The 24,344-nt window shown below is 42.9% G+C and overlaps 1 protein-coding gene across 1 annotated transcript in view; it reads right to left on the bottom strand.

Moving 5' to 3' along the window:
* Positions 1 to 454: 454 nt before the first annotated feature.
* NDUFS4 (NADH:ubiquinone oxidoreductase subunit S4) overlaps positions 455 to 24,344 on the bottom strand; it is a 260,074-nt gene continuing 236,184 nt past the window's right edge. Inside the window, exon 5 of the mRNA XM_069221841.1 lies at positions 455 to 673. Within this exon, the coding sequence (XP_069077942.1) occupies positions 570 to 673 (104 nt within the window). The 3' untranslated portion in view covers positions 455 to 569. The remainder of the gene's footprint in view (positions 674 to 24,344) is intronic.

Below are 24,344 nucleotides of genomic sequence, written 5' to 3'. Positions count from 1 at the left end.
TAACAATCATTCATCGTTTAAGACATTGATTAATGTTTCTTGAATCAGGTCCAGTTTGGTATTTAGCAAGACCACACAACCGAAACATGTTCCCATTCACACTTTCAGTAAGCGGTTATATGAGACCACAAGCGCTTAAGGAAAGTTATTCAGTACAGAAAAATGAAATGCTAAGCAGTCAGTATTTGCTTACATTGTCTTTGTATATATTTTAACACTACAACCAGGATTGTCAAACTGAACAAGACATGGAATTACTGTCAGGCAATGCCACAATCTGCAATGCCACAATCTTTCATGCTACAGATGATTTCACACATTCCTGTTACTGGATTCTAAGCTCAGCAATTTCCTAGAGGAATGAACACCCCAAATCTTCTCTATAAATAGCTAGGGCTGTCAGAGGTTCAATGCACAACTTCAAAAACATTTTAAATAGACATCACAAGATGCATTTGTAGTTTAAAGGTCATATTTATTAGGAGATTAAGAGTTGTATTATACAGGGTCTATAAATACGACACAGCTGACTTTATTCACAGTCAGACATACATATAGCCTCTGCCGATTTATTTTGTGGACACCCTCGTTCTTTTGTTCCATGAAAAGTTTGCTCCGTAAGACTTTGATTTAGGTTTTGGAGTCCTCCTTTCTTCAACTTCGTAACTCCAACCTGAAAAGAAACACACAGCGAAAGAAGAAAAATAAATGAAAGCATAAGCTAAAAGTTCTATAGTGAGTTGTAAAATAGTTCCAAAAATCGTCACAAAAATGTTCATTGCGGTTGGTTTAGAAACATGAACAAAGTTAATTACCAATCAAAATATTCAAAGACAAACAGGAAGAACTTCACACGAAATATCCAAAGAAAACATTGAATAAAAATAGGGAGGACCTGATAAGATATAATAAATAGTTATATCAATGGGCTATGACTCCTAAAGGTGCATCCCCCTAAACAACTCAGGAACAATTAGTATAGAGTGTATGGATCTCATGGGACGATCGTCTACAAGAATGGCATCATTATTGGTATTTTAGAGTCAGGGATATAATAGGAAAATGACATCACAATTGTACCAGAGAGGTTGATGAGTCGTTGAAGGAGAAATGGTGGCCCTCGGTAAAGGGCAACTCTGTATACGGCAAAAAGAGGATGATAGGATCAAAGTAGAAAGATTCGATAATGAGAAAACAGATTTGATTACATGATATAATAATGCCTCAATTTAAGTGTTTCTCGTAATCAAAACCTACTGGAAGACTAGAAGGGTGCGGTCCTGAAAGTGAATGTTTAATTTTTTCTTAAACAGTGGTTTATCAAATTATAGACGATTAGGTTGTTGTTGGCACACGTTTATTATTATATTTTCACATAGAATCTCTCTGGTATTCGTACTTGTTCACATCCAAGACGCATAAACGCAAAGAACTAACTAAAGCCGTTCAGCTTTCTCATAGCATTAAGCTAGTGCATACTCCTACCGCTCATATCGTATAAGAACTCAAACTTCACCGCACAGGCAAACATGAAGGCACACATACACAGCCGTATATACGGTCAAGCAGATCAATGGCCGCGATTCGTGCTACTGTATATTTAGCTGCTTCATTCAGAGTTAGATAAAATACATAGCAATTTGTATATTGTATAATGCATGAGCTTTCGAATCTGGGGAAAAAAGGGAAGGAGTCAAATTTAAGAGGTAGTGAGGACTACTTGTTATGGATTAGAGGAAAGGAGACCGCTCTTAACATGAAAAAAATCATTTTTAGGAAATGCTGCAGACACACTGAGCACTGCCAGCTTCTTATCTCTCATCTTTCTCCAGGAAATGAAGCTCCATCTCCGGAGCTGGCCTTATATAGGAGACAAAAGACAACCAACTTGACTCTTGGGTCACTGATAAAATTAGCATCATGGCGGAATGGCAAAAACATGCGATATCGATTCAGGGTCTAAATTTCGCAATGTCTAATAAGAAAACCTGGTTTCAACACCAACTCCCAAACTTGACCAAACAGTGCGACACTAGGCAATTATTTTTCGTCACTGTGCATCCTTTTCTGTGATCGACACATTTGAGAAGACTATGAAATTGTTCAGAATGCACACTGTACAACAACCTCTTGTGTATGGGTAATAGAATATAATGTTGTTACATTTATAAAAATCAAAAGGCTTATATACTAGGGAACAAGACAACTGACTTGCCTCGAGTAACTAATAAAATTGTCAGAGCAGAAATGGTGCTGTTCACAAATTTTAATGAGGATGCTCAAGGTAGGGATATAATCTAAGGTGCTAAAATGAAAGAAACCAAAATACACTTTTTTTTAATAAAGTTTGTAACTCAACTATAAAGTGTCAGTCACTGACCTTTGCAGAAAAGTGGAAGGTCCAGGATGAGCCATAAGTTATTCCCTTAGGCCTCCATGGCACTGCTTTTTCAGACAGGATACAACACAGAAGGGGCTGCAGAGAATTATGAGACCCTCACTGTTATTGCCCTATCACTTATCCCCTTCGAGGATAGTGGATATGGGCTATGGAGCAAAGGTTGTTTCACAATAGTAGATTTGGTTTTCTTTGTGAAACAAGTATTTTTAGGTCTCTCTTTTCGAGACATGTTGTATTTACTTTGTCCCACCAATAAGCTTCCCATCTGCTGGCTTTATAAACATTGACACAAAGATCTTTGCCAGAATACTAGCCCATAGACTTCTGCTCCTAATCCCCAACGTGATCTTTTTGGATGAGATGGAGTTTATACCCAGCAGGTCCACTTCACATAACCTTTGCACCTCATTTGAGCTGCTTCATCAAATTGATTCTGTGAAGTGGGGTTACCTCTTTGCATAACTGAAACGTATGGGAAATCCAGCATGTTTTATATGCCTAATCCAGCTGCTTTATACTACCCCAAGGGCTAGGGTGTGGATGAACGGTTTGACCTCAGACCCATCCACAATACAGTGAGGCACGAGTCAAGATGCTCCTCTGCTTTTTGCTCTAGTGATCGAGAATCTGAAATGTGTTATTAGACAACACCATGGGCACAAAGGCATTGCAATTGCATCATGTTATTTAATCATATCCTTATATGCAGACAAAATTACAATGTACCCTAGCAACCCATGCCAGAACCTCACACCTGGAATACAGGAATTCACACTGTTCAGCATCGTATCTGTATTGTGATAAATTGGAATAAATTTGCCATCTTCCCTTCCACAGGTGCAACGACATGGCGACAGCTTGCTTACCTTATTCCTTGGTGCACAACCTCCTTGAAGTACCTCAGCAACTGGATGAGCCACAATCGAGAGACCATTGTTACCGAGAGCTCTGGCATTACTGCTGCCAGAACAGATGACCAGGTGGCCCACTGGATCAGACTTCCTCTGTCTCTGCATGGCAGAATTGCTTTAATAAAAATGATCCTCATCCCAAAACTTTTATACCTTTTCAATAACATACCGATTCCTCTGACCTGGGAATTCTTTAACACATTGAAATCTAAATCCCTCATGATCAAACTCATCTGGGATGATGAATAGCTCTGCGTCTAGTGTGAAATTCTAACGCTACCATATGAACAAGGTGGTTGGGCTGAACCTAATTTTGAGCTATACTATCTATGTGCACAAGCGCAATATGAATACTGTTGGCTACACCCACCAACCTATATAGCACACTTTGCTATCAAACATGATGTGGCCTCACCGCCCCTGCTTCCTACACTGATGGGTCAGCTGCCAACACGCTGATGTGGAGAAGTCCACACGGTGGCACGCAATTAGTGTTGGATGGTCTACGCGAATGTTACAAGAAAGACAGGTTGTTCTTGCCCCATCAGGCCCTCACCCATTTTCCCCTATTGTTAAGTAGGTTTGGCTTGAACACGATGTCCAGGCTTGCCTTTTGGTGTATGAAGAGCATAGGTGACTTGTTTCTAAACAGCGAGTTCATCCCGGCCTATACCGCACTGGAGATGGCAGACACCTATGGTTTCGGCTTGTTTCTTTGCCATCTGGGCAAAATGTAAAAAGCACTAGTCTGAGTTTCTGCAAAGACCCTGTAAATTTAAAACACTATCAGTTCTACTCGCGGCAGAGTCCTGCCAACACATGGTCATGAGCTTACCCACCACAACGCAAACCACAGCACCAAATTTAACAAGGGAACTTTGGAGAGAGATTTGGGTGACACTATTATCCCCAACGAATGGGTCTAATGCCGCGCGCAGACTACAGCTCTGACCCCTAACGGCCACCTGCTTCTAATTCATTTTAAGTTCCTTCACCGTGTTTAACATACCCCAAAGCCAGCTCTATGCATGGGGACTGCACCCAGCCTCTGATTATGTCCGCTGTGGTATCTCTGAGGCCAACTTCATCCAAGGCACATGGGTCTGCCCCCTACAGCCGCAAACTGGTCTCAAACGTTTCAAGCCTTATCTGAAATTATTGATATTCAACGCTCACCATCACCTAAACTGGCCCTACTGGGTTGTACTCAAAACATAACGCAGGAGGAGCATAGGTATACATCTCCAGCCTTATTGCTGGCAAAGTGGCAGGTGGCTTGCAACTCGGAGAAAGCCAGTCCACCAATGGTGACTGACTGGTTGCATGACTTAGCCTATTGTCAAGAACAACTGAACACATACTATCTCTTGATACCTCCTATGAGCAGACCAAAAAATATCCGGGATCCACTACACCGTTATCTCCTCCGAACTGAAGCACACTCCCGGGCATGACAATCTGGCTAATAGCAGACATGTCTGTCCCCTCCGCAGTCTACTATTCCGAGACTGTTGGTGACTGATCCTCCCCCTCCAGGGGAAGCCCTAGTTTGGGATGCACCCTAATTTAATAGTCACAACTGCTGTCTCCAAAGCTATGGACCTCTACGTTCTCACAGTGGTTCGCTCACGGATACTGAGCCATCTTGAACTGTCAACATCACCCTCTGCTCAGCTCAACGGTATAGTGATACTGCCTTACCTTTGTGCTATGGTGCAAAACATTGTATTTGGGATTCTTTATGGCAAAGTTGTTCCTATGACTATGTTAATGTAGGACATTGTACCCACCATTTGTGTCTGTTTTCAATATATAAATAAGCATTAAAGCCAACTTAAGCATAACTTGAACATAGCCTTTAAATTTTCTATAACTATTGCAAATCCAAATCCATACATTTTTCACTATTTTAATATATACAGCATTTTGACTCGAACTTTTCAATTTTTATTTTCTTACAGCACATCTGAAGTAGAAAGCACTTTATTAAGCGACCTGTCTCAAGCACAGGTTTTAGAGTGACTACAGATAACATTCAACTGAACATTAACCACAACTCTGTATTTACAAACACAGCACAAACATGCCATATACTTAGTTGGATGTCAACATGCTCAGAACAACGATACCCACCAACCACACATCACTTTGCAACAACACACTGTAAGGAAATGGCTCCCTGTTGCAGTTACCCCCCACTTTTTGCCTGATACTGATGCTGACTTGACTGAGAAGTGTGCTGGGACCCTGCTAACCAGGCCCCAGCACCAGTGTTCTTTCACCTAAACTGTACCATTGTTTCCACAATTGGCACACCCCTGGCACACAGATAAGTCCCTTGTAAAAGGTACCAGTCGTACCAAAGGCCATGTGACCAGCGAAGGTCACCAAGGGCTGCAGCATATGCTGTGCCACCCTAAGGGACCCCTCACGTAACACAAGCACACTGCCATTTCAGATTGTGTGTGTTGGTGGGGAGAAAAAGGCAAAGTCGACATGGCATCCCCCTCAGGATACCATGCACACAAAATGCTGCCTGTGGCATAGTTAAGTCACCCCTCAAGCAGGCCTTACAGGGTGCACTATACCACAGGTGAGGGCATAGCTGCATGAGCAATATGCCCCTACAGTGTCTAAGTCTATTCCTAGACATTGTAAGTACAGTTGTGGCCATATTAAGTATATGGTCTGGGAGTTTGTCAAAAACGAACTCCACAGCTCCATAATGGCTACACTGAATACTGGGAAGTTTGGTATCAAACTTCTCAGAATAATAAACCCACACTGATGCCAGTGTTGGATTTATAAAAAAAATGCACACAGAGGGCATCTTAGAGATGCCCCCTGTATTTTACCCAATCCTTCAGTGCAGGACTGACTGGTCTGTGCCAGCCTGCTGCTGAGAGACGAGCTTCTGACCCCCTGGGGTGAGAGCCTTTGTGCTCTCTGAGGACAGAAACAAAGCCTGCTCTGGGTGGAGGTGCTTCACACCTCCCCCCTGCAGGAACTGTAACACCTAGCAGTGAGCCTCAAAGGCTCAGGCTTCATGTTACAATGCCCCAGGGCACTCCAGCCAGTGGAGATGACCGCCCCCTGGACACAGCCCCCACTTCTGGCGGCAAGTCCAGGGGAGGTAGTGAGAAAAACAAGGAGGAGTCACCCACCAGTCAGGACAGCCCCTAAGGTGCCCTGAGCGGAGGTGAACCCTGCCTTTAGAAATCCTCCATCTTGATTTTGGAGGATTCCCCCAATAGGAATAGGGATGTGCCCCCTCCCCACAGGGAGGAGGCACAAAGAGGGTGTAGCCACCCTCCAGGACAGTAGCCATTGGCTACTGCCCTCCCAGACCTAAACACACACCCCTAAAGTCAGTATTTAGGGGCTCCCCAGAACCAAGGAAATGAGATTCCTGCAACCTAAAGAAGAAGGACTGCTGACCCGAAGCCATGCAGTGAAGACGGAGACGACAACTGATTTGGCCACAGATCCACCGACCTGTCTCCCTACTTAGAAGAAAACTGCAACAGCAACACATCCAATAGGGTCCAGCGACCTCTGAAACCTCAGAGGACTGCCCTGCATCTAAAGGACCAAGAAGCTCCCAAGAACAGTGGCCCTGTTCAAGAAACTGCAACTTTCTGCAACAAAGAAGCAACATTTAAAAGACCACACGTTTCCCGCCGCAAGCGTGAGACTTTCCACTCTGCACCCGACGCCCCCGGCTCGACCTGCGGAAAACTAACACTACAGGGAGGAGTCCCCAGCGACTGCGAGCCTGTGAGTAGCCAGAGTTGACCCCTCTGATCCCCCACGACGACGCCTGCAGAGGAAATGCAGAGGCTCCCCCTGACCGCGACTGCCTGCTTCAAGGAACTTGACGCCTGGAACCAGCACTGCACCCGCAGCCCCCAGGACTTGAAGGAACCGAACTCCAGTGAAGGAGCGACCCCTAGGCGACCCTATACCTAGCCCACGTGGTGGCTACCCTGAGGAGCTCCCCTGTGCCTGTCTGCATCGTTGAAGAGACCCCCGGGTCTCCCCATTGACTTCTATTAGAAACTCAACACCTGTTTGCACTCTGCACCCGGCCGCCCCTGTGCCGCTGAGGGTGTACTTTCTGTGCCTGCTTGTGTCCCCCCTGGTGCCCTACAAAACCCCGATGGTCTGCCCTCCAAAGACACGGATACTTACGTGCTGGCAGACTGGAACCGGGGCACCCCTATTTCCATTGAAGCCTACGTGTTTTGGGCACCACTTTGACCTCTGCACCTGACTGGCCCTGAGCTGCTGGTGTGGTAACTGTGGGGTTGCCTTGAACCCCCAATGGTGGGCTACCTTGGACCCAACTTTGAACCCTGTAAGTGTTTTACTTACCTGTGAACTTAACATTTACTTACCTCCCCCAGGAACTGTTGACTTTTGCACTGTGTCCACTTTTAAAATAGCTTATTGCAACTGTACATGCTATTTTGATTATTCAAGGTTCCTAGAATACCTGAGTGAAATACCTTTCATTTGAAGTATTACTTGTAAATCCTGAACCTGCAGTTCTTAAAATAAACTAAGAAAATATATTTTTCTATATAAAAACCTATTGGCCTGGAATCAGTCTTTGAGTGTGTGTTCCTCATTTATTGCCTGTGTGTGTACAACAAATGCTTAACACTACCCTCTAATAAGCCTACTGCTCGACCACACTACCACAAAATAGAGCATTAGAATTATCTCTTTCTGCCACTATCTTACCTCTAAGGGGAACCCTTGGACTCTGTGCACACTATTTCTTACTTTGAAATAGCATATACAGAGACAACTTCCTACACACACATTTCGGTAGAACTCTCAACACACACCCCAATATCGCCTCCTACCAACACAAACATTTGCTGGCCAATGAGTCACATTGCTTACCCTCCCAAAATATCTAACTCATTAAGTCTGACATGCTCAACAGAATGACTACACACATTAAAAAAACACGAATCAGTCTATAATCTGTGAACGGCCAGTTTGTAAAGACTGTGGATGACTGAAAGGCATTGAAATGCCATGGAAATGACAAATTGTGCGCTATACAGATGCTAATCAACAAATGTTTGTGCTGATATGAAAAAAAGAACAGTCTGCAGCCTTTATGCTACAGGCCAAGGTGATACTACTAGGTTTGCGATCACTGTTTTTTAAAAATAAAATGCTTCACTGAGCTGTGGGCCTGGAGGTAAGCTGCCATCGTCTCTCAGAGCTGTAAATGTTTCTCCAAAAAAGATCAATTACTTGGGGAGGTCAAATTAATAAACAACAGAACCAACATTCATGCATAGATTCAAAAATCCTCATGCAAAAATGTATGGGGTTTTGAAAGCTTAAATGGTCTTAAAAACATGTGTTAGTCAGTCTGACTCCTCTTCCTAGAAGACCTGCAGATATTAATGAATCAATTTCAGGGACATTTACCAGCCATGGGACACAACCTTGGAATAAGTAAAGATATATGGAAAGGGAGATGGCCACAACAGGACTGAAATTAACACATTCACTAGGTCTGACGTTTACTCATACTGAAACAATTTTGTGTGCTAACTGTGTAAATCAGAGTAGTGAATTTGCTATAGATGTGTGTTAGACCTGACAGCCTTAGGGTGGTCACCCCCAACTTTTTGCCTGCCTCCCTCCACTTTTTTGACACTGTTTTTGCTGGTGTTAGGACTCTGCACTTTTTACCATTGCTAAACAGCGCTAAAGTGCATATGCTCTCTCCCTTAAAACATGGTAACATTGGTTCATATCCAATTCATGTGCCCAGTGCCTTTAGATTGAATGCTACTAGTGGGCCTGCAGCACTGGTTGTGCTGCCCACATAAGTAGCCCCTTAACCATGTCTCAGGCCTTCCATTTCAAGGCCTGTGTGTGTAGTTTCACTGCCACTTTGACTTGGCATTTAAAAGTACTTGTCAAGCCTTAAACTCCCCTTTTCCTACATATAAGTCACCATGGGGATAGGTCCTAGGTAACTTAAAGGGCAGGGTGCTGTTTAGGTAGAAGGAAGGACATATACCTGTGTGTTTTATATGTCCTGGTAGTGGAAAACTCCTAAATTCGTTTTCCACTGCTGCGATGTCTGCCCCTTTCATAGGCTAACATTAGGGCTACCCTCATATACTGTTTGAATGGTAGATTCTGATCAGAAAGGGGTAAACAGGTCATATTTAGTAAGGCCAAAATGGTAATACAAAAGCCTGCTTACTGGTGAGGTTGTATTTTATATTACTATTTTAGAAATGCCACTTTTAGAAAGTGAGTATTTCTCTGCAATTAAATTTCATCTGCGCCTTACAGCCTGTCTCCAATCCACGTCTGCGCTGGGCTGGTTGACAGCTAACTTGTGCATTTCACCCAGACAACCCCAAACACAGGATGCTCAGTCACACTTGCACACATCTGCATACTGAATGGGTCTTCCTGGGCTGGAAGAGTGGAGGGGCTTGACACTTTTCAAAGGCTAGTGGACTGCCCTTACTCAAATGACTGCTAAACCTCCTACTGGGACCCTGGCAGTCAGACCTGTACTGAAAGAGGACCTTGTGCACTTCAAAACCACTCTTTGAAGTTTCCCCCACTTCAAAGGCAATTTAGGATATAAACTGGGTCCCTGACCCTACCAACTTAGACACATCCAGGACAGACACTCTGAACCAGATCCTGCAACCTGCCAAAAGGAGCTGCCTGGCTGCCCAAAGGACTCACCTGGACCGGTTTGCTGTGAAGGACTGATACCTTGTGGTTGCCCTGCTGCCTTGCTCGCCTCTGGTTCTGCTGAGAAGTGATCTCCAACGGCTTGGATTGAGCTTGCCTCCTGTTCCTGAAGTCTCAGGGCCAAAAAGAGTTCTCCTCTTCAATGTAACTCCTTGTGTGGCGAAAATAGACACAGCCTGCTGGAAACGACGCACAGCCTGCTAGAGGTGAAAGAATGACCACATCGCCGACCCGGAACGATGCAGCCCAGCTCCCCGAGTGGAGATCGACGCAGCACCAGCGTTTCGACCGTAACTTTGACTTACAGCCACTAGATCGACGCACCGCTGAGCCCGTACGACACAGCCTGACTTCATCCGTGAGGAATCGACGCAACTGCAGTGCAACAGAAACTGTAAAGCATCGCCCAACAGATCGACGCAGCACCTGTGACTTCATCCTGCACGACCAGAATTCCCACGCATCGTCCCGGGCATCAAAAGAATGGCGCTCGCAGTAAGGATCCAAGAATGCACACTGGAAATCGATGCAAAGCCCTTGCAGCATGGGAAGAATCGTCGCATCATCTGTACGTGTCCAGAAATCCAATGCACACCTTCCTTTTTCCATGCATCTCCTACTCTGCGGTCTCCGTGCATGTAATTTTGACGCATACCAGGTACTTTGTGCACACAAGAGACATTTGTTGGTTTTTAAAGACTTAAGACTCTTCTTATCATTGCAAAAGTGATATAACTTGTGCTTATCCAGGGGTGTGGAATTTATTAAAATATCTACTTGTCCAGGGGACAGGTTGCTTCTCAAATCTACTTGTCCTGTAAAAAGATCTACTTGTCCCTCTGGTGCCATATAGTGTGGCGACAAATTATGGCAGCAATCTCATTATGTAAGAGCTCTGATAATAGCCTCTCTGATTATGCCTGGGCTACTACCATAGTAGGGCTTGAATACTTGCAGTTTCAATCCCTACTGTAGCAGTTTCCTTATTTTGCCACCTCTCTGCAGATCTGCATACTGGGGCTGGGGGAAGCAGTAAGCAATAGTTCCAGGGCTGGAATGCCTTTGGGTCTGCAAACCTACTAACCTGAATGTTTTAAAGATTTTCACCAGCTTCTCTCTAATATTTTCCCATAATAAGAAAGGTTGGAAATTTACTCCTGACCATGGCAGAATTAGAACTTCTTCCACGGTTGGGAAGAAAGTGGCTGGAGGGAAAATGAACTTGCAAATGCTCAATAGATTTTCACATGAGCAAATCTACACATGCGTATTTACCAATGCTAAAATACAGTTCACAAATATTTTATTGGGTTACGATTTCCTGGTTTACTTCTCTTGAAAGCCACTAATTCAAAGACATATACCATGGGTGCACTTTTGTGACTTTCTTTAAGAATTTGGGGCCACATGTAGGTAGGTTCAGATTTGCGATCTGCGATTCGCAAGGGGGTCGCAAATGCCCACCTCATGAATAATCATGAGGTGGGTTGCAATTTGCAACCCCCTTGTGAATGGCGGCCCTCACAGGGATGGTGGCCTGCTGGACACAGCAGACCACCATGTCTGTGACTGCTTTTCAATAAAGCATTTTTTTTTTTTTTTTAAAATGCAGCCCGTTTTCCTTAAAGGAAAACGAGATGCATTACAAAAACGAAAAATTAAATGTTTTTGTTTAATTTTTTCGGACCACTGCCTGCTCTGAAAAAATGTTTACAGTGACATTCACTGGGGACCCCTTCCCTTTTGCGAATGGGTTAGCACCGGTTTGAAATGGGTGCAAACTGCGATTGGTTTGCGCCCGCGGTCACACAACAATCCTACATTGCACTGCGAGTCGCAATTAGGAAGGGAACACCCCTTCCTAATTGCTAGTCGCAAACCCGTTTTGCGATTCGGTAACCAGGTTACCGAATCGCAAAACTGGGTTTGTGCATCGCGATGTGCTTTTTGTACGTCACAAACAGTGAAATTCGCTGTTTGCGTCATGCAAAAAGCTACCTACATGTGGGTCTTGGTCCCTAATTAGGTCTGGTGTTAACAAAGACATTTTGTTTTTATTAAACTTCTATTTCATTCTCTATCGGCTGGCTTTACTGTGAGTGATCACATTCTGCTCTTCCACAAGGAGCATATTGGCACACAAAGTAGTTTTGTTCAGTGTCAGGAACTACAGCGGCAATCAGTGACGTAACGAAACTGGAGGGTGCCCCTTTGCAAAGAACATGAAGAAGCCCCCTTTTCAGACTCACTCAGGGCAGGTGCTGTGCTGAAGGGGTCCCCTGGAGGGCGGCTGCGGGGCCTTTGATATGCAACTGGTGTCAACGTGTGCTTTTAGAGTTCAAAAACGTTTGGGGGGGTTTTTGCCAGTGTTTGTTACAATGTTGAGGGCCTGGTAGCTCCCACAACAATAAATTGTTACAAAAGCCATGTCAAAACAAGACACGCATTGATGAAACTAAAAGACTTATAAAAATATGTCGGATCAGTTGACTTTTTTCAGTGTTTGTTTATTTGTAAATATGTCGGATCAGTTGACTTTTTTCAGTGTTTGTTTATTTTCATGCTTTTCATAATCGTGTTGAAAATGGTTACACTGATTTTCCATTAGAAATAATTTTGGGAAATACTAGCATGCATCAACACATTTTACTAAATGACACTTCAAAGAAATAGCACCTAAAATTTCATGGTAGCGAAACTTTTTCCCTACTTGCATTTTTTCTGAACATTTTATTTTAAAAGCAAAGACTCTTCTCTCTTGCTTACAAGCTTCTGCAAACATTTGCATCTAATCAGGGAGCATTCTGGGAGCATTATACTTAGCCTCATAGCATAAACCTTTCAAAGATGTGTGTATACGTTTTTTTTTTTTTTGTACTGGAACCAACGTCAGTAGTGAAGTATGATCTTAAAACATTTATTTACAGCACTCACCCTATTAATGAAGGCGTTCAAATAATGAACCATAAATACAAGTTCGAACAGCATTATCTTTTGGAAAACACATTACCTCAACTGCAGAGAGTTCCACTCTCTGTAAACTGACAGCCAAAGGGTTTGTGATGCAGAGGGGTGGGCCTACTTGTCCCAAGGACAAAGTAAACATGAAAAGTTGTTGCCCTTGACCCCAAACAAGTGACCTTAATTTACTCAGATAAATATCTTATATTTTTCTAAACCTGTGCAGTGTATTTTAGTGGCATTTTCTCTGTGTTATTGCATGCTTTATTGCACAAATACTTTACACATTGCCTTCTAGGTTAAGCCTGACTGCTCAGTGCCAAGCTACCAGAGGGTGGCCACAGGATAATTTGGACTGTGTGTGTGACTTACCCTGACTAGGATTGTGGTCAATACTTGGACAGGGGTGTATATCTCTGCCATCTAGAGACCCCATTTCTAACAGTGTGAAATCTGTAATACATGTATTTCTTGATACAGAGGGGTAGTACATTTTTGACGAGTGTAATAGCTAAAGGTGCTAAAATTTGTTTAAATTGGTACTGCTGTAAAATAAAAATACTTTATCAATGTATATATAAGCCGAAAAAATTAATTTAACATACCATGAAATGGTTTCTTGTACTCATTAATTCAAACACTCAAAAAGCGTTAAAAGATGGATGCAGTCCACTACTTTAAAGGAAACCATGGGAATCTTGAGTACGCTCCACAAAAAGTTGAAAACATGGTCTTTTAATTCTCGATTCAGAGCAAATTAGATTTTTTTGGCTTCTCCAAGAATTACAAGTTTTACTGAGTATTAAAAAGTGTAAATAGTACAGCACATGGAATTGTACCAGGAGTCTAGTTCCACATAGGTAAATGGAATAAAAATGTGCATATGCATGTTACACTTTTTTTGTCTCTCCAATGAAAATATTTGCCCATTTAGAAGGACCTTCTCTTACAATTTGTTGGGTGTGATCTTGCCTCCCCTGCTTCTCACAGTGGGGACGTATTTTCTCTTGCCTGCGCGAGGAGTACATCTCTTGATGTTCCAGTGTGAAAAACTAAACAGAAATTGCTGGTCAAAGTCAAATTTACTGGCATAATTAATTAAAACTAGTGCCAACTAAAAAATTCACTTCACATACATCCAGACAATATAAACACACAGAAAATCCTTTTCATTGTTTAACATAAAAGTGCTCCAAAAACATAGGAGAAATCCAATCCTAAAAATATTAACCTAAAAACATTCATAAGATTAACCTATAAATGTGCACTGGAACTTGTGAGCAAGACACACTGTTTCAGCTTGTAAGGCACCAATGCTTACTTTGTACAAAGAAATGCCTTAAATGAGCTATGGTACAAGCCTCCTAAATCCTTTCCCCACTAAAGGCTGATCCTTAAGACCAGGCTGAATCACCTAATCTGTTTGAAGTGCCGGTGCAATGTAAAACATTAAGCATCATGTGAAGAGCAATCCATATTAGTACTAAAGTGGGGGAATGTTGTCTGAGAGGATAATTTAAACACAGGGCTCTCTAGCTGGTCCTACTGAGAAGGGCCTAATAGAGACCGTTCAAATGATCAATTTTCTTAAAAAATGCCACAGCCCACTTTTTAGAGTATCTGTTAATGGCTACCCACTAGCGTGATTGGACTCAAAAGGAGCTCCTGGCCTAACCCTAAACTAAAACTAAGTTGTTTTTTAAATCTTTTTATTTGATTTTCAACAGGTGCATAACATGCCCAAATAAGCATTAAATATTGGTAAATCATCATAGCACCAAAAACTAGCAAAAAATAAGCTGCAATCCACCCCCCCAAAAAAAAAACAGCCCACAGACACATGAACATATAGGTAGTCATTACCTCAATTGGTATCTCTCCCCATCTGTAAACTTCACAAGCCATATGCCTCTCTCAGTTTTCATCAGTTTATATTCAGAAGCATGACCTGGTGGGCCAATATTCGGTGGGTATCTATGCATCTAAAGAGTAATATGCCATCCAGGCCCCCCAGACCCTCCCAAACGTCCCAGGACAGTCTCTATTGGTGTATGTTACCTTCTCTGCCATCATAAATCTATCCATCCCTCTTCTCGACGTATCCACAGTTGGACATATCTCCGAGCCCCAAAGACAGGCAATATCTCTCTTGGCCACCACCAGCCCAAGGCCACAAAATAGAAGCTTAGCAAAGGGCGAATCCACGTCATTAGGGATTCCCAGGAGAATACATTTGGGATCAAGTGGGCTCTGTTCCGATACCACCCCGTTTAATTCCCCCACAATCCTTGTCCAATATTCTTGAAGCACAGGGAATACCCAGATTGTGTGCAGAAAGGTGTCAATGTTCTAGTGACATCTAAGACAGTTCGGTGCTGTGCCCTTCCCATAGTATGCAAACGTTGTCTATCATAGTAGATCCAATGAAGGATCTTAAATTGGATTTGTTTCAGTCACTACCTGTTAGCTACTTCTTGTGGGAACAACAATGCTGCATTCCAATCTACATCATCCAATTCCCCTAAGTCAGTCTCCCAACTACTTTGTAGCCTGAGAAGTGTGTCAGGCATGTTATTGTTAATAGCCCTATAAGTCATGAACATAGCTTTTGTGTCTAGGTTCTCCATCAATAATCTACCTTCCAGCGGGATCCTCTCCCAGAAGGCCCTCAGCTTTCCATGCGTGCTGCAAACGCGCACAGTAGAGGAACTGTGTCTTGCTAAACGCATACTCGGTTCGATAGGACGCGAAAGGCATATTATCTCCCCCCTCAAGACTCAGTCTTTGTAGACATTTCTTTAAGAAGCAGCATTAAAAACTTTACGTCCCCTGCAAGCTGCAAGCCAGAGGAATTGAGGTGCCACTTCACCATGTGATTACTGCTTGACTATACAAGTGAATGTCCAATGTCCTAAAAATTAGTTTCAAGTACTTTTTTCTTTGTGCAGCAGGATCTGAACATACACAGCAAACGTGTTCTAGTCACTCTTGCTTATACCCACACAGATGACAAAATTGAGTTTGCAGCTGAAGTTTCCAGGAAGGAACAACATCATTAGTCTCTATCATATCAAAGCGAAATAGCATGTACTGGTGCTTCAGATGTTCAGAGAAATGTAGTCAGGTATTCCTGGGGTCGCAAAATTTTATATGAAGATATTACTGTCCAAGCGTGGAATGCTTGAGCAAACACGTTTTTATCTGTTAGAAAAGACAAAGAACGGGTTGAAGAATTTACTATGCAGTTGAACCCTGATTTCCCCAAGCTCAGAGCCCATTTGTCTTGCGAGCCTAGTTGCTTAATTGCCTGATTTGAATGGTGACCCCATGAACCTCTTAGGTTACTATGCTGTTGCTCCTCAATTTCCCTCCAGCATAGATTACTGATAGAGCCACCATCAGCAGCACAAAGTCTCCAAAATAGTTTGATCAAAGTACACTTGCACTGGAATGCTTGGATTTTCAACCCAAATTCTAAGACTACCAGAGCTAGTGAAGCTGATTTGGGGGATATGAAACACTGACTTGTAGACCTTCGTATGAATTTGGATGAAGGAGGCTATTTCCTTGCCCCACGTGATTTTTGCTTCATAGGTAAGTGTTGGTATTAGGCGAGCTGATATTATCGAGAGCAAATGACTAAATGAAGGACAACTCAGTTTCTGTTTTAGTAGTTTAAATCCGTAGGTAAGCGACTGTGCTTGTGCCTAAGAGGCGACAAGATGAGGTTTAAAAGTCATTTGCTGATCAACTATAAATCCCAGATACTTATAAGAAGGGGCTACCTACACCTGTTTTCTTTTAACAAACCACGTAGATGACTGATCTTTCGAATCAACCAGCCACACCACCTTGGTTTTATTCAAGTTTAGTTCAAAATCTTGCTCGTCCATATATCTGGTTAAGGGAATAATACTGAGCTGCAAGCCAACTGGAGTTTGACTCACTAAGGTGATATCATCTGCATATTGTACACAAGTTATTGCTTCAAAGGCCAGAGAGGGAGGATGGCTATTTTCCAGTGGAAGGGTGCCAACCAAGTAAGCTAGATATAAATGTACAGCAATGTAGCTAAGACATATCTTTGTTTGCGGACGTTTGTTGTTTTAACTTTGTTCATTAACTTGACCACCTGCACCCATTTTGACTAGCACCCAGGTTCCTGAATGTAATTCAATGATTGCTCTCAATAGGCTGGTGGGGAGACCCCAGTCTTCCAGTTTTCGCCACAATCGTGCTCGGGGAACACAACTGAAGGCCGACTTGAGATCAATGAAACATGCAAATAGCTGACATTTCCTATATTTGGCCTTCTCAGCTAGAAGGGATAATGCTGTTAAGTTTGTTAATGTCACCACCCATACCAGCTCTGAATCCTATCTGACTTAGAGGTATAAGCTCTTTATCATTTACCCAAGCTATCAAATGATGGAGTAGACAGGATGCGTAGAGCTTCGCTTCAATGTCAATTAAAGCTATAAGCCTGTGGTTTAGAGGAGAGGCAGGATTTCCACTTGGATGAAAGATGTTTCCTTTGCATGAGTCTGACAGTCACTTAGTACGGTAAAGATCATTAAAAACTTGTGCTAAGTAACAAGCCCAATATGTTACATCGCCTTTAAATATGTAGTTCGGAATACTGTTTGAACCGGCTGACCCTTCCAATTTTAGTTTCTTTATAATTCCCTTCAGCTCCACGACAATGGGAGCATGCTTGTGATTATTTGAGGCATGCACATTTCTGACAATTTCAAAACCAAAGTTGGCTGAAGCCAGGCTTGCCCTGCTTCAACGTGATCAACAGGACTTCACCCTTAACCTCAAGCTGGCACTGATTGCATCATAAGCACATGCGCTTCCCAAGCGGCTGCATCAATCCCTGCATTAGGTTGTCTAGTTTTCCCAATGACAGCCCGTTCACCAGCTACCAGAACATTTTATAATTCTGCAGTTTACTGGACATGGAGAGCTTAGTCAACAAATCCTTTTGGTAGTGCCGTTTTCCAGACCAGCAATTGTTCCTGTATTGCAATTTAAATTTATGGAGCCTGGATTTGTCTGGCTTCTTAACAAGTCTTGTGTGACTTGAGCTTTAAGGGTACACAGCTCTCTGTTGCACCATGGTTGTCTTCCATGACCTCCATTTTTATTTGCCCCATTTAGTGACGTTAAGGGTTGTTTGTGTGTGGGAAACTGTCAGTAGAGTCACATAAATGTAACCATGCTGTTTCCCGCTGGCCTGGGTCGGTTTCAAGTTTTTCCTGCATTTCTAGATCGCTCTTGATGACTGTGCTGGATCAATTGTTAACTGGCCTGAGTTTTTTTCCTGCACACTATTTGGCGTAGTGTGGGGGCTTGCCACTACTGTAATCCACTTGGACTCCTGTGTAAGTTCTCCTGTCGAGAGGGTCTTATTTCACTTTTTACCTTGTTTTCCCCCTCGAGTAAGTTGCCTGTAAGGTTTTAGGTTTAGAAAACTGATTCCATAGACTGTTTTGTTGTGCCACCTTGCCTTTTTTTTTTACATGCTTTCCTTTGCCTTTTCCTGTCCCATTCTCAGCTGTTTCCATGGTCACTTCAATGCAATTCTCTCTCCCGGGACATCTTGTGGGCAGGAGCCTGTTTGTTTTTATTTGAGATCTGACCCGTTGCTTGGAGGGGGTATAAATAGCATGTGTAAGAGTGTCATTAACAACTAAATTTTCACTAGCCTCATATTCTACAACACTGTGCCTAGCAAAGGATCTAAATGTTTGGTCCATTACTTCTGTCAAGATGTCATTAAGGATTGCTGACATCACTTGGGGTTTTTCCCCTGAAAGTGCACCCTGATACGAGACTTGCTGGGCATGAGAGTGGTTTTGAGCTCTCCTTATCATATCGTTGAGCGCTTGTAGCTTCTTGTCAATACCCACTATGTGCACTGCCAGAATATTGAGAAGATCCACCTGAAGATCCTGTTTGCCAGCTTGATGGTGAATTGTTGCAGACACTGCGTCCATGGTCGACAAGAGGGCCTGCCACGTAGCTGCCGGCTCTCCCATTATAGAAGGTTTAGGAATTCCCTTATTGACATTAGCTAAATGTGAAGAAGCAGCAGAGGGTTGTCAGATTACTCTTGAACTTTTGCAATGTCCATTTTTTTATCCTGCTTGTTCAAACTCCTTGAGCTCCTGAGTTTGAAGGAAAATGTTGTCTTAACTGGGGAGCTATTGCTGCTAATTGAAAACAGGCTTAAGATGACTCTTGTGCTTTCTGTGTTTCTCACTTCCCCTTGCAGGGTGATAGGAGGCTGTGCCATGGCGAGTTGGCCGGCTCTGCACTGGCATCCTGCTTGCATAGTACTATTTCTGAAAGGTCTATTAGCAGTTGATTTTGTGGCCCTACACCAACTGACCGCCACTGCTGATTTGTTAAGGGAGAACTCGGACATAGATTATCCCAGTTACTGAGTTCTAAAGATGAGGAGTCAGGCAGATTGCAATTATGAATGTCCACCTGAATTGTTTATTTGGGGTTCCTAAAATGTGGCTTTGGTACTTGGCTGGCTTCTGACCCGTCTTGACGACCTCCATTCCCCATGAGGGCCTCATTGCTATCTGCAGGTGTAATTTTGGAGTCTGCCAACAAGGGCTGCGGACGACCGCTCAAAACGGCGGACAAGTTACCTAAGGGTTTTATTGATAAAAAGTTGGTAATTTTATGTCCCTCTTTCTTGATGGTAGCTGCTACTTTTGCTTTCTTGGATGCAGCTGTTTTTGTGGGAGTTTTTAGGCCTTCAGTTTTACCCTGACATGCAACTAAGTCCTACTCTAAAGATCCCGGAGATCTGTGCCTCTATCTCTTTGTTGCCTTGCTTTTCCCCAGAGTCAGCGCCATCCTTACTTTCCCAGACCACATTATTGCTCCCTTAACTCAGCAGATCAGTAACTTATAAGATGAGAGGAAGTTTTCCCAGTTAGTCAACTGTATTTTTATGGTTTGAGGTGATGAGTAGGTTTGAGCGATTCTCTGTGCTGCTTGCCACAACACTGCCACAATTCTGCACAGATTTCTGCACCTTCTTTACCGCCCGGCTGATACTGTTTAATGTTGCAGAAATTGCCCGTCTTTGGGTACTGGTTTGTGAGGACCTACTTTGGGGCACCTTACCCTAACGGCATTAATTAACACCCCTGATGAATGATAATTTGACTTAGACAGTCAGGCACAAGAACCCCCTGAGGTTGACCTCCACCCTAACTAGGGATTTATGCCATTCTTCTTCGTTAGTACTACACTTCTTGCCAAGTGAGCAGGTGAGCCTCTAAGGCTTTGTGAGCCTTCGTAAGCAGACTAGGCAGTTGGTTAAGTTGTTACTGAGCTCTTCCTATTCTTATGGTTTCCAATTCGGTTCCTGAAGTGCTAGCGGTAATTACGCTGTGGGCAAGGCGATCATTCGGTGCAGCCATGCTGGAGCAGTCCTCCACTGATGCACAAGCTGCACCGGCCTAACACAGACCGCTTCCATGATTCAATGGAGAGCTGCAGCCTAATGCCCACGTAGCACACACACACACTACTCCAAGACCTACTCAGATCTCACTCCTGGACACTCTTTGCTTTGAACCTTGTCAATTTTTCGCTATGGCCCTTACTAAAGTGTTCTTGTCTTTTTCCGGGTCATGTCCTTATGTCCTAGGGACATCTGCTGCCTGGACCTGCCATCTGGTCCCAACACCACCACACCCCTACCAAAAACACTGCCTGCCAACAGGGGTTACCGGACCTCCTTGTCTCCTTAAATCTCCCGGGCTTAATCACAGTTCAAAAAGCAGGTCATGGAGGGGGGTCAGAAGCACAAGGACATGCAATTGCAGTTTTAAGTACTTACTGGAGTAGGCTTTCAGAGTGGCTAAGCGAGGCCGGATAGTGTCTATGTCATAGACAGTGACATAAACAAGGTCTATGCCTGACCGGGCCACAACAAAGTTGGTGGTCGCTGGAATCACCGATCCTCGCTGCTCCATGCCTGCACAAGGGCTCCAGGACTCCACGACCCTGAGAGCTGCGGCACATGGTGGCAGCTGTTTGCCTACTTGCTGCCTTCCTTCCTGCCTGCCGGCCGGCCCGTACTCCTGGCCCCCAGATGGCATGATGATCCACTCGGGCTGTTAGCAGGGAGGTGGCAAGCAACGGGGAATTGGCAACCGGCAGTACAGCAGCAGCTTCCCTGACACGTCTTCCAGGGGCAGCAGCCTCCTGGCAGCTACACCCCCCCCCCCACCAGACAGCCTACCGATCCACTCTGGTCATCAGCAGGGGGGCATTCATGGTGAGGTGGGGGTGGCAACCAATGGCAAGCAACGAGGATCGGGCAGTCGGCAGTTCTGAGGCAGCAGCTTCCCAGCCGCAGTGACCGCCGGTGACCTCCCTCCCTTTTTCTAAGGGGATTCACAGATTGATGCCCACACCGTCTCTGCATTTTCCAATTAAGATAAAAATGCAGGGGCAAAATTACAATATTGGCTAGTCTGATTCGCAAGAGTAAAAGTCTATTATTTTCACTTCTGTGAATCAGAAACGCACAAATAATTTCTAGAACACACACGTTGAACTTAAATGTCCAGAAATGTGTTAATCATATTGTTTGCATGTTATTTGATAATATATATGTCCATTGAAATAAATGAAAGGGCTGCCCTGCAAAATGAAGAGGGGTTGAACCTGGTCCCATTAAGTCTCTTTCCTGTAGGAAACATGGTTGAGTGTGCATGTGGCGTTCTTGTGTTTGTGACATTCAGTTTCATTTCAAAATGTCCAATGCCGCAGTATTCCACATATCTATTTTGCCATTATATTCATTGGTAATATGTTCTGCATTCAGATAAGGAAAAAGTTACTTACTCAAAACAATCTGATCACAGCTTGTAGTGCTGTATATAAGTACATATTTTGAACACTCTTGACATCTCATACTGGGCTAGTGCTGCGTGCTGAACTGGCACAGATGGGTGCAGAGAGGCTCGCCTTTGGCACGCCTGCTGTGTAAACAAGCCCTAGTCTGACTGAAATACTTTAGGCTGGCTTCCTTGCGCATGATCAGTCTGCCACAAATGACTGGGGCGCCACCATAACCGGCACCTGTGCTCAGTGCATGCAATTTTGGGCCGCCATATTAAAAAACGCCAACACAGCAAATTCACTTCTCCACTTTTTATGATCTTAAGAAGGCAAGATGGATTTAATTTAATTACGATAAAAAGGCAGTTTGCTTGTGATATTGAACAGACATACCCACTAGGGTGAATGTACAAATTAAACAATGGATCTTACCCCCTTCAGAATATCTACTAAGACTACGGCATTAGTTAAAATTGTGCAATTAGCAAATGGACCAACATGTAATGAATGTAGGTATCGATCTTGCTTGGTGTTAAATTCTAGGGCACGCAACACTGAGCTCATATATTCTACATTTTTGTAATGTTTTGTTGCAATAAAATGTTGGCCTTTATTTCGATAGGTGTGATTTAAGAAAGAGATGGGTGATTGACATCACTTCCTGGCTCAGAAAGGCATTCTCCCGGAACATGACGCTGAAGCTCCAAATTAGGAAGAACTTAAAATTACCCCCCCCCCTATAACTGCTGATGGCTTGTTCATGGAACTGGACATGCGTCTTTTGAAAAAAGAACAAGGTAGAGAGGGGTGTGTGTGTGTGTGTATATCTATATATCTATATATATATATATATATATATATATATATTTTAACCTACTGGCGGTTTCCAATAGGTAGTTATAGTTAGGACCTAGTTTCCATAGGAAGAGCACTTTTTGTTGTGCCAATAACTTATAACTTTAATGCCAATTGACAAATCTTTATGACAGTTTCAAAACTCATACTTTAGTCTTTTCAGCTGCTGTCTTGAACTTTTTGTGTGAATCTGATTCAGTCGAGGTCTCTTCTCCACTGTGATTCGACTGTCCTCTATTAATCCTGGATTCCCTGGAGAGTATATACATTTGCAAAACGGTTTGATCAATTGAAACAGGAATCCAGGATTAATAGAGGACAATCGAATCACAGTGGAGAAGAGACCTCGACTGAATCAGAAGTGGAACTTAGTGAAGGGGAAAATACTGATACTAGCAGTACTTTGTTAGAGGAAATGCAAGTACTTTACATGAATCAGAAATTATCAAGAGGAAGAGGCAGAATCAGAGGGCGTGGTTATGGAAACAAACAAAATCAGGTAGGGTCAACAAGAGAAAAACAAGAGGAGCAAAAAGAAATAGGCAAAAGACAATATCCTATCAGAAGCTTGAGGAAACAACAAAATCATTAAATTTAGTAGTCAATCTCTCGGACTATGAATTAATGAAGTTTGAATTACAAACCCTGAATAAAGGCCTCTCATTTTGCCCTGAAATTCATCACAACTTTGTGGACACTCGCATTGATATTTATAAATTTGCAAGAAAATTAAAATTGCTAAAATATCATACACAGCAAAAGAAAAAGCCAGTATTTACTCCTGAAAAGGACACTACGGAGGAATTGGAGGAAACCCCACTAAAGATTGATCAAGCAATAGATCTCAAAACTTTGTTTGATTTAACTCATAATTTACAAGATGAAGATTACACAGAGATGGAAGTTTTACAGCAACTAGACATCAATACAAAATGTCATAAGCCATCTGGGTTAAAAGAAAAATCTAAGTTTTGTCCGATACTTTCACCAGGCAACAAGATAGATTTATACTCTGAACTAGTTTTAGAAGATCTGGAACGTCTTCAAAATAAAAGATCAAGTAGAAATTCAGAAAATTTTACTAAGAAAGAGCGGCTGGCACTGAAAAGTCTAAAGGCTAATAATAAAATCATAATAAAAGCAGCGGATAAAGGAGGTAATGTCGTTATCCTAAATACATCTGATTATATGACGGAAGCCTATAGACAATTGAGGAATCCAGCTGAATACAAGAAATTGACAAAAAATCCTATAAAAAACATGATTTGTATGTTACATACAAAACTAGGTATTTGGCATCAACAATTGTTACTTGATCGTGAGGAGTATATTTACTTGAAAAAAGAGAATCCAACGTTACCTACGATTTATTTCCTACCAAAGTTCTGCTCTTTTTGTTTCACATTAAACTAAGAATTACTCGTACTTTGTTGGAATGCACTGCTAATTTTTGATGTAATATTTTGTTTATGGGCTGGTTCACCCAGAGCGGTTGCACCGGTACTTTTGAGCGCGGCGCCGTGTATACTGAACCGCTTTGTTTTTCATATATATATATATATATATATATATATATATAT

This window comes from Pleurodeles waltl, chromosome 1_1 (genome assembly GCF_031143425.1).
Source record: "Pleurodeles waltl isolate 20211129_DDA chromosome 1_1, aPleWal1.hap1.20221129, whole genome shotgun sequence".
NCBI lineage: Eukaryota > Metazoa > Chordata > Amphibia > Caudata > Salamandridae > Pleurodeles > Pleurodeles waltl.
This window is presented reverse-complemented; position numbering and strand designations above follow the sequence as displayed.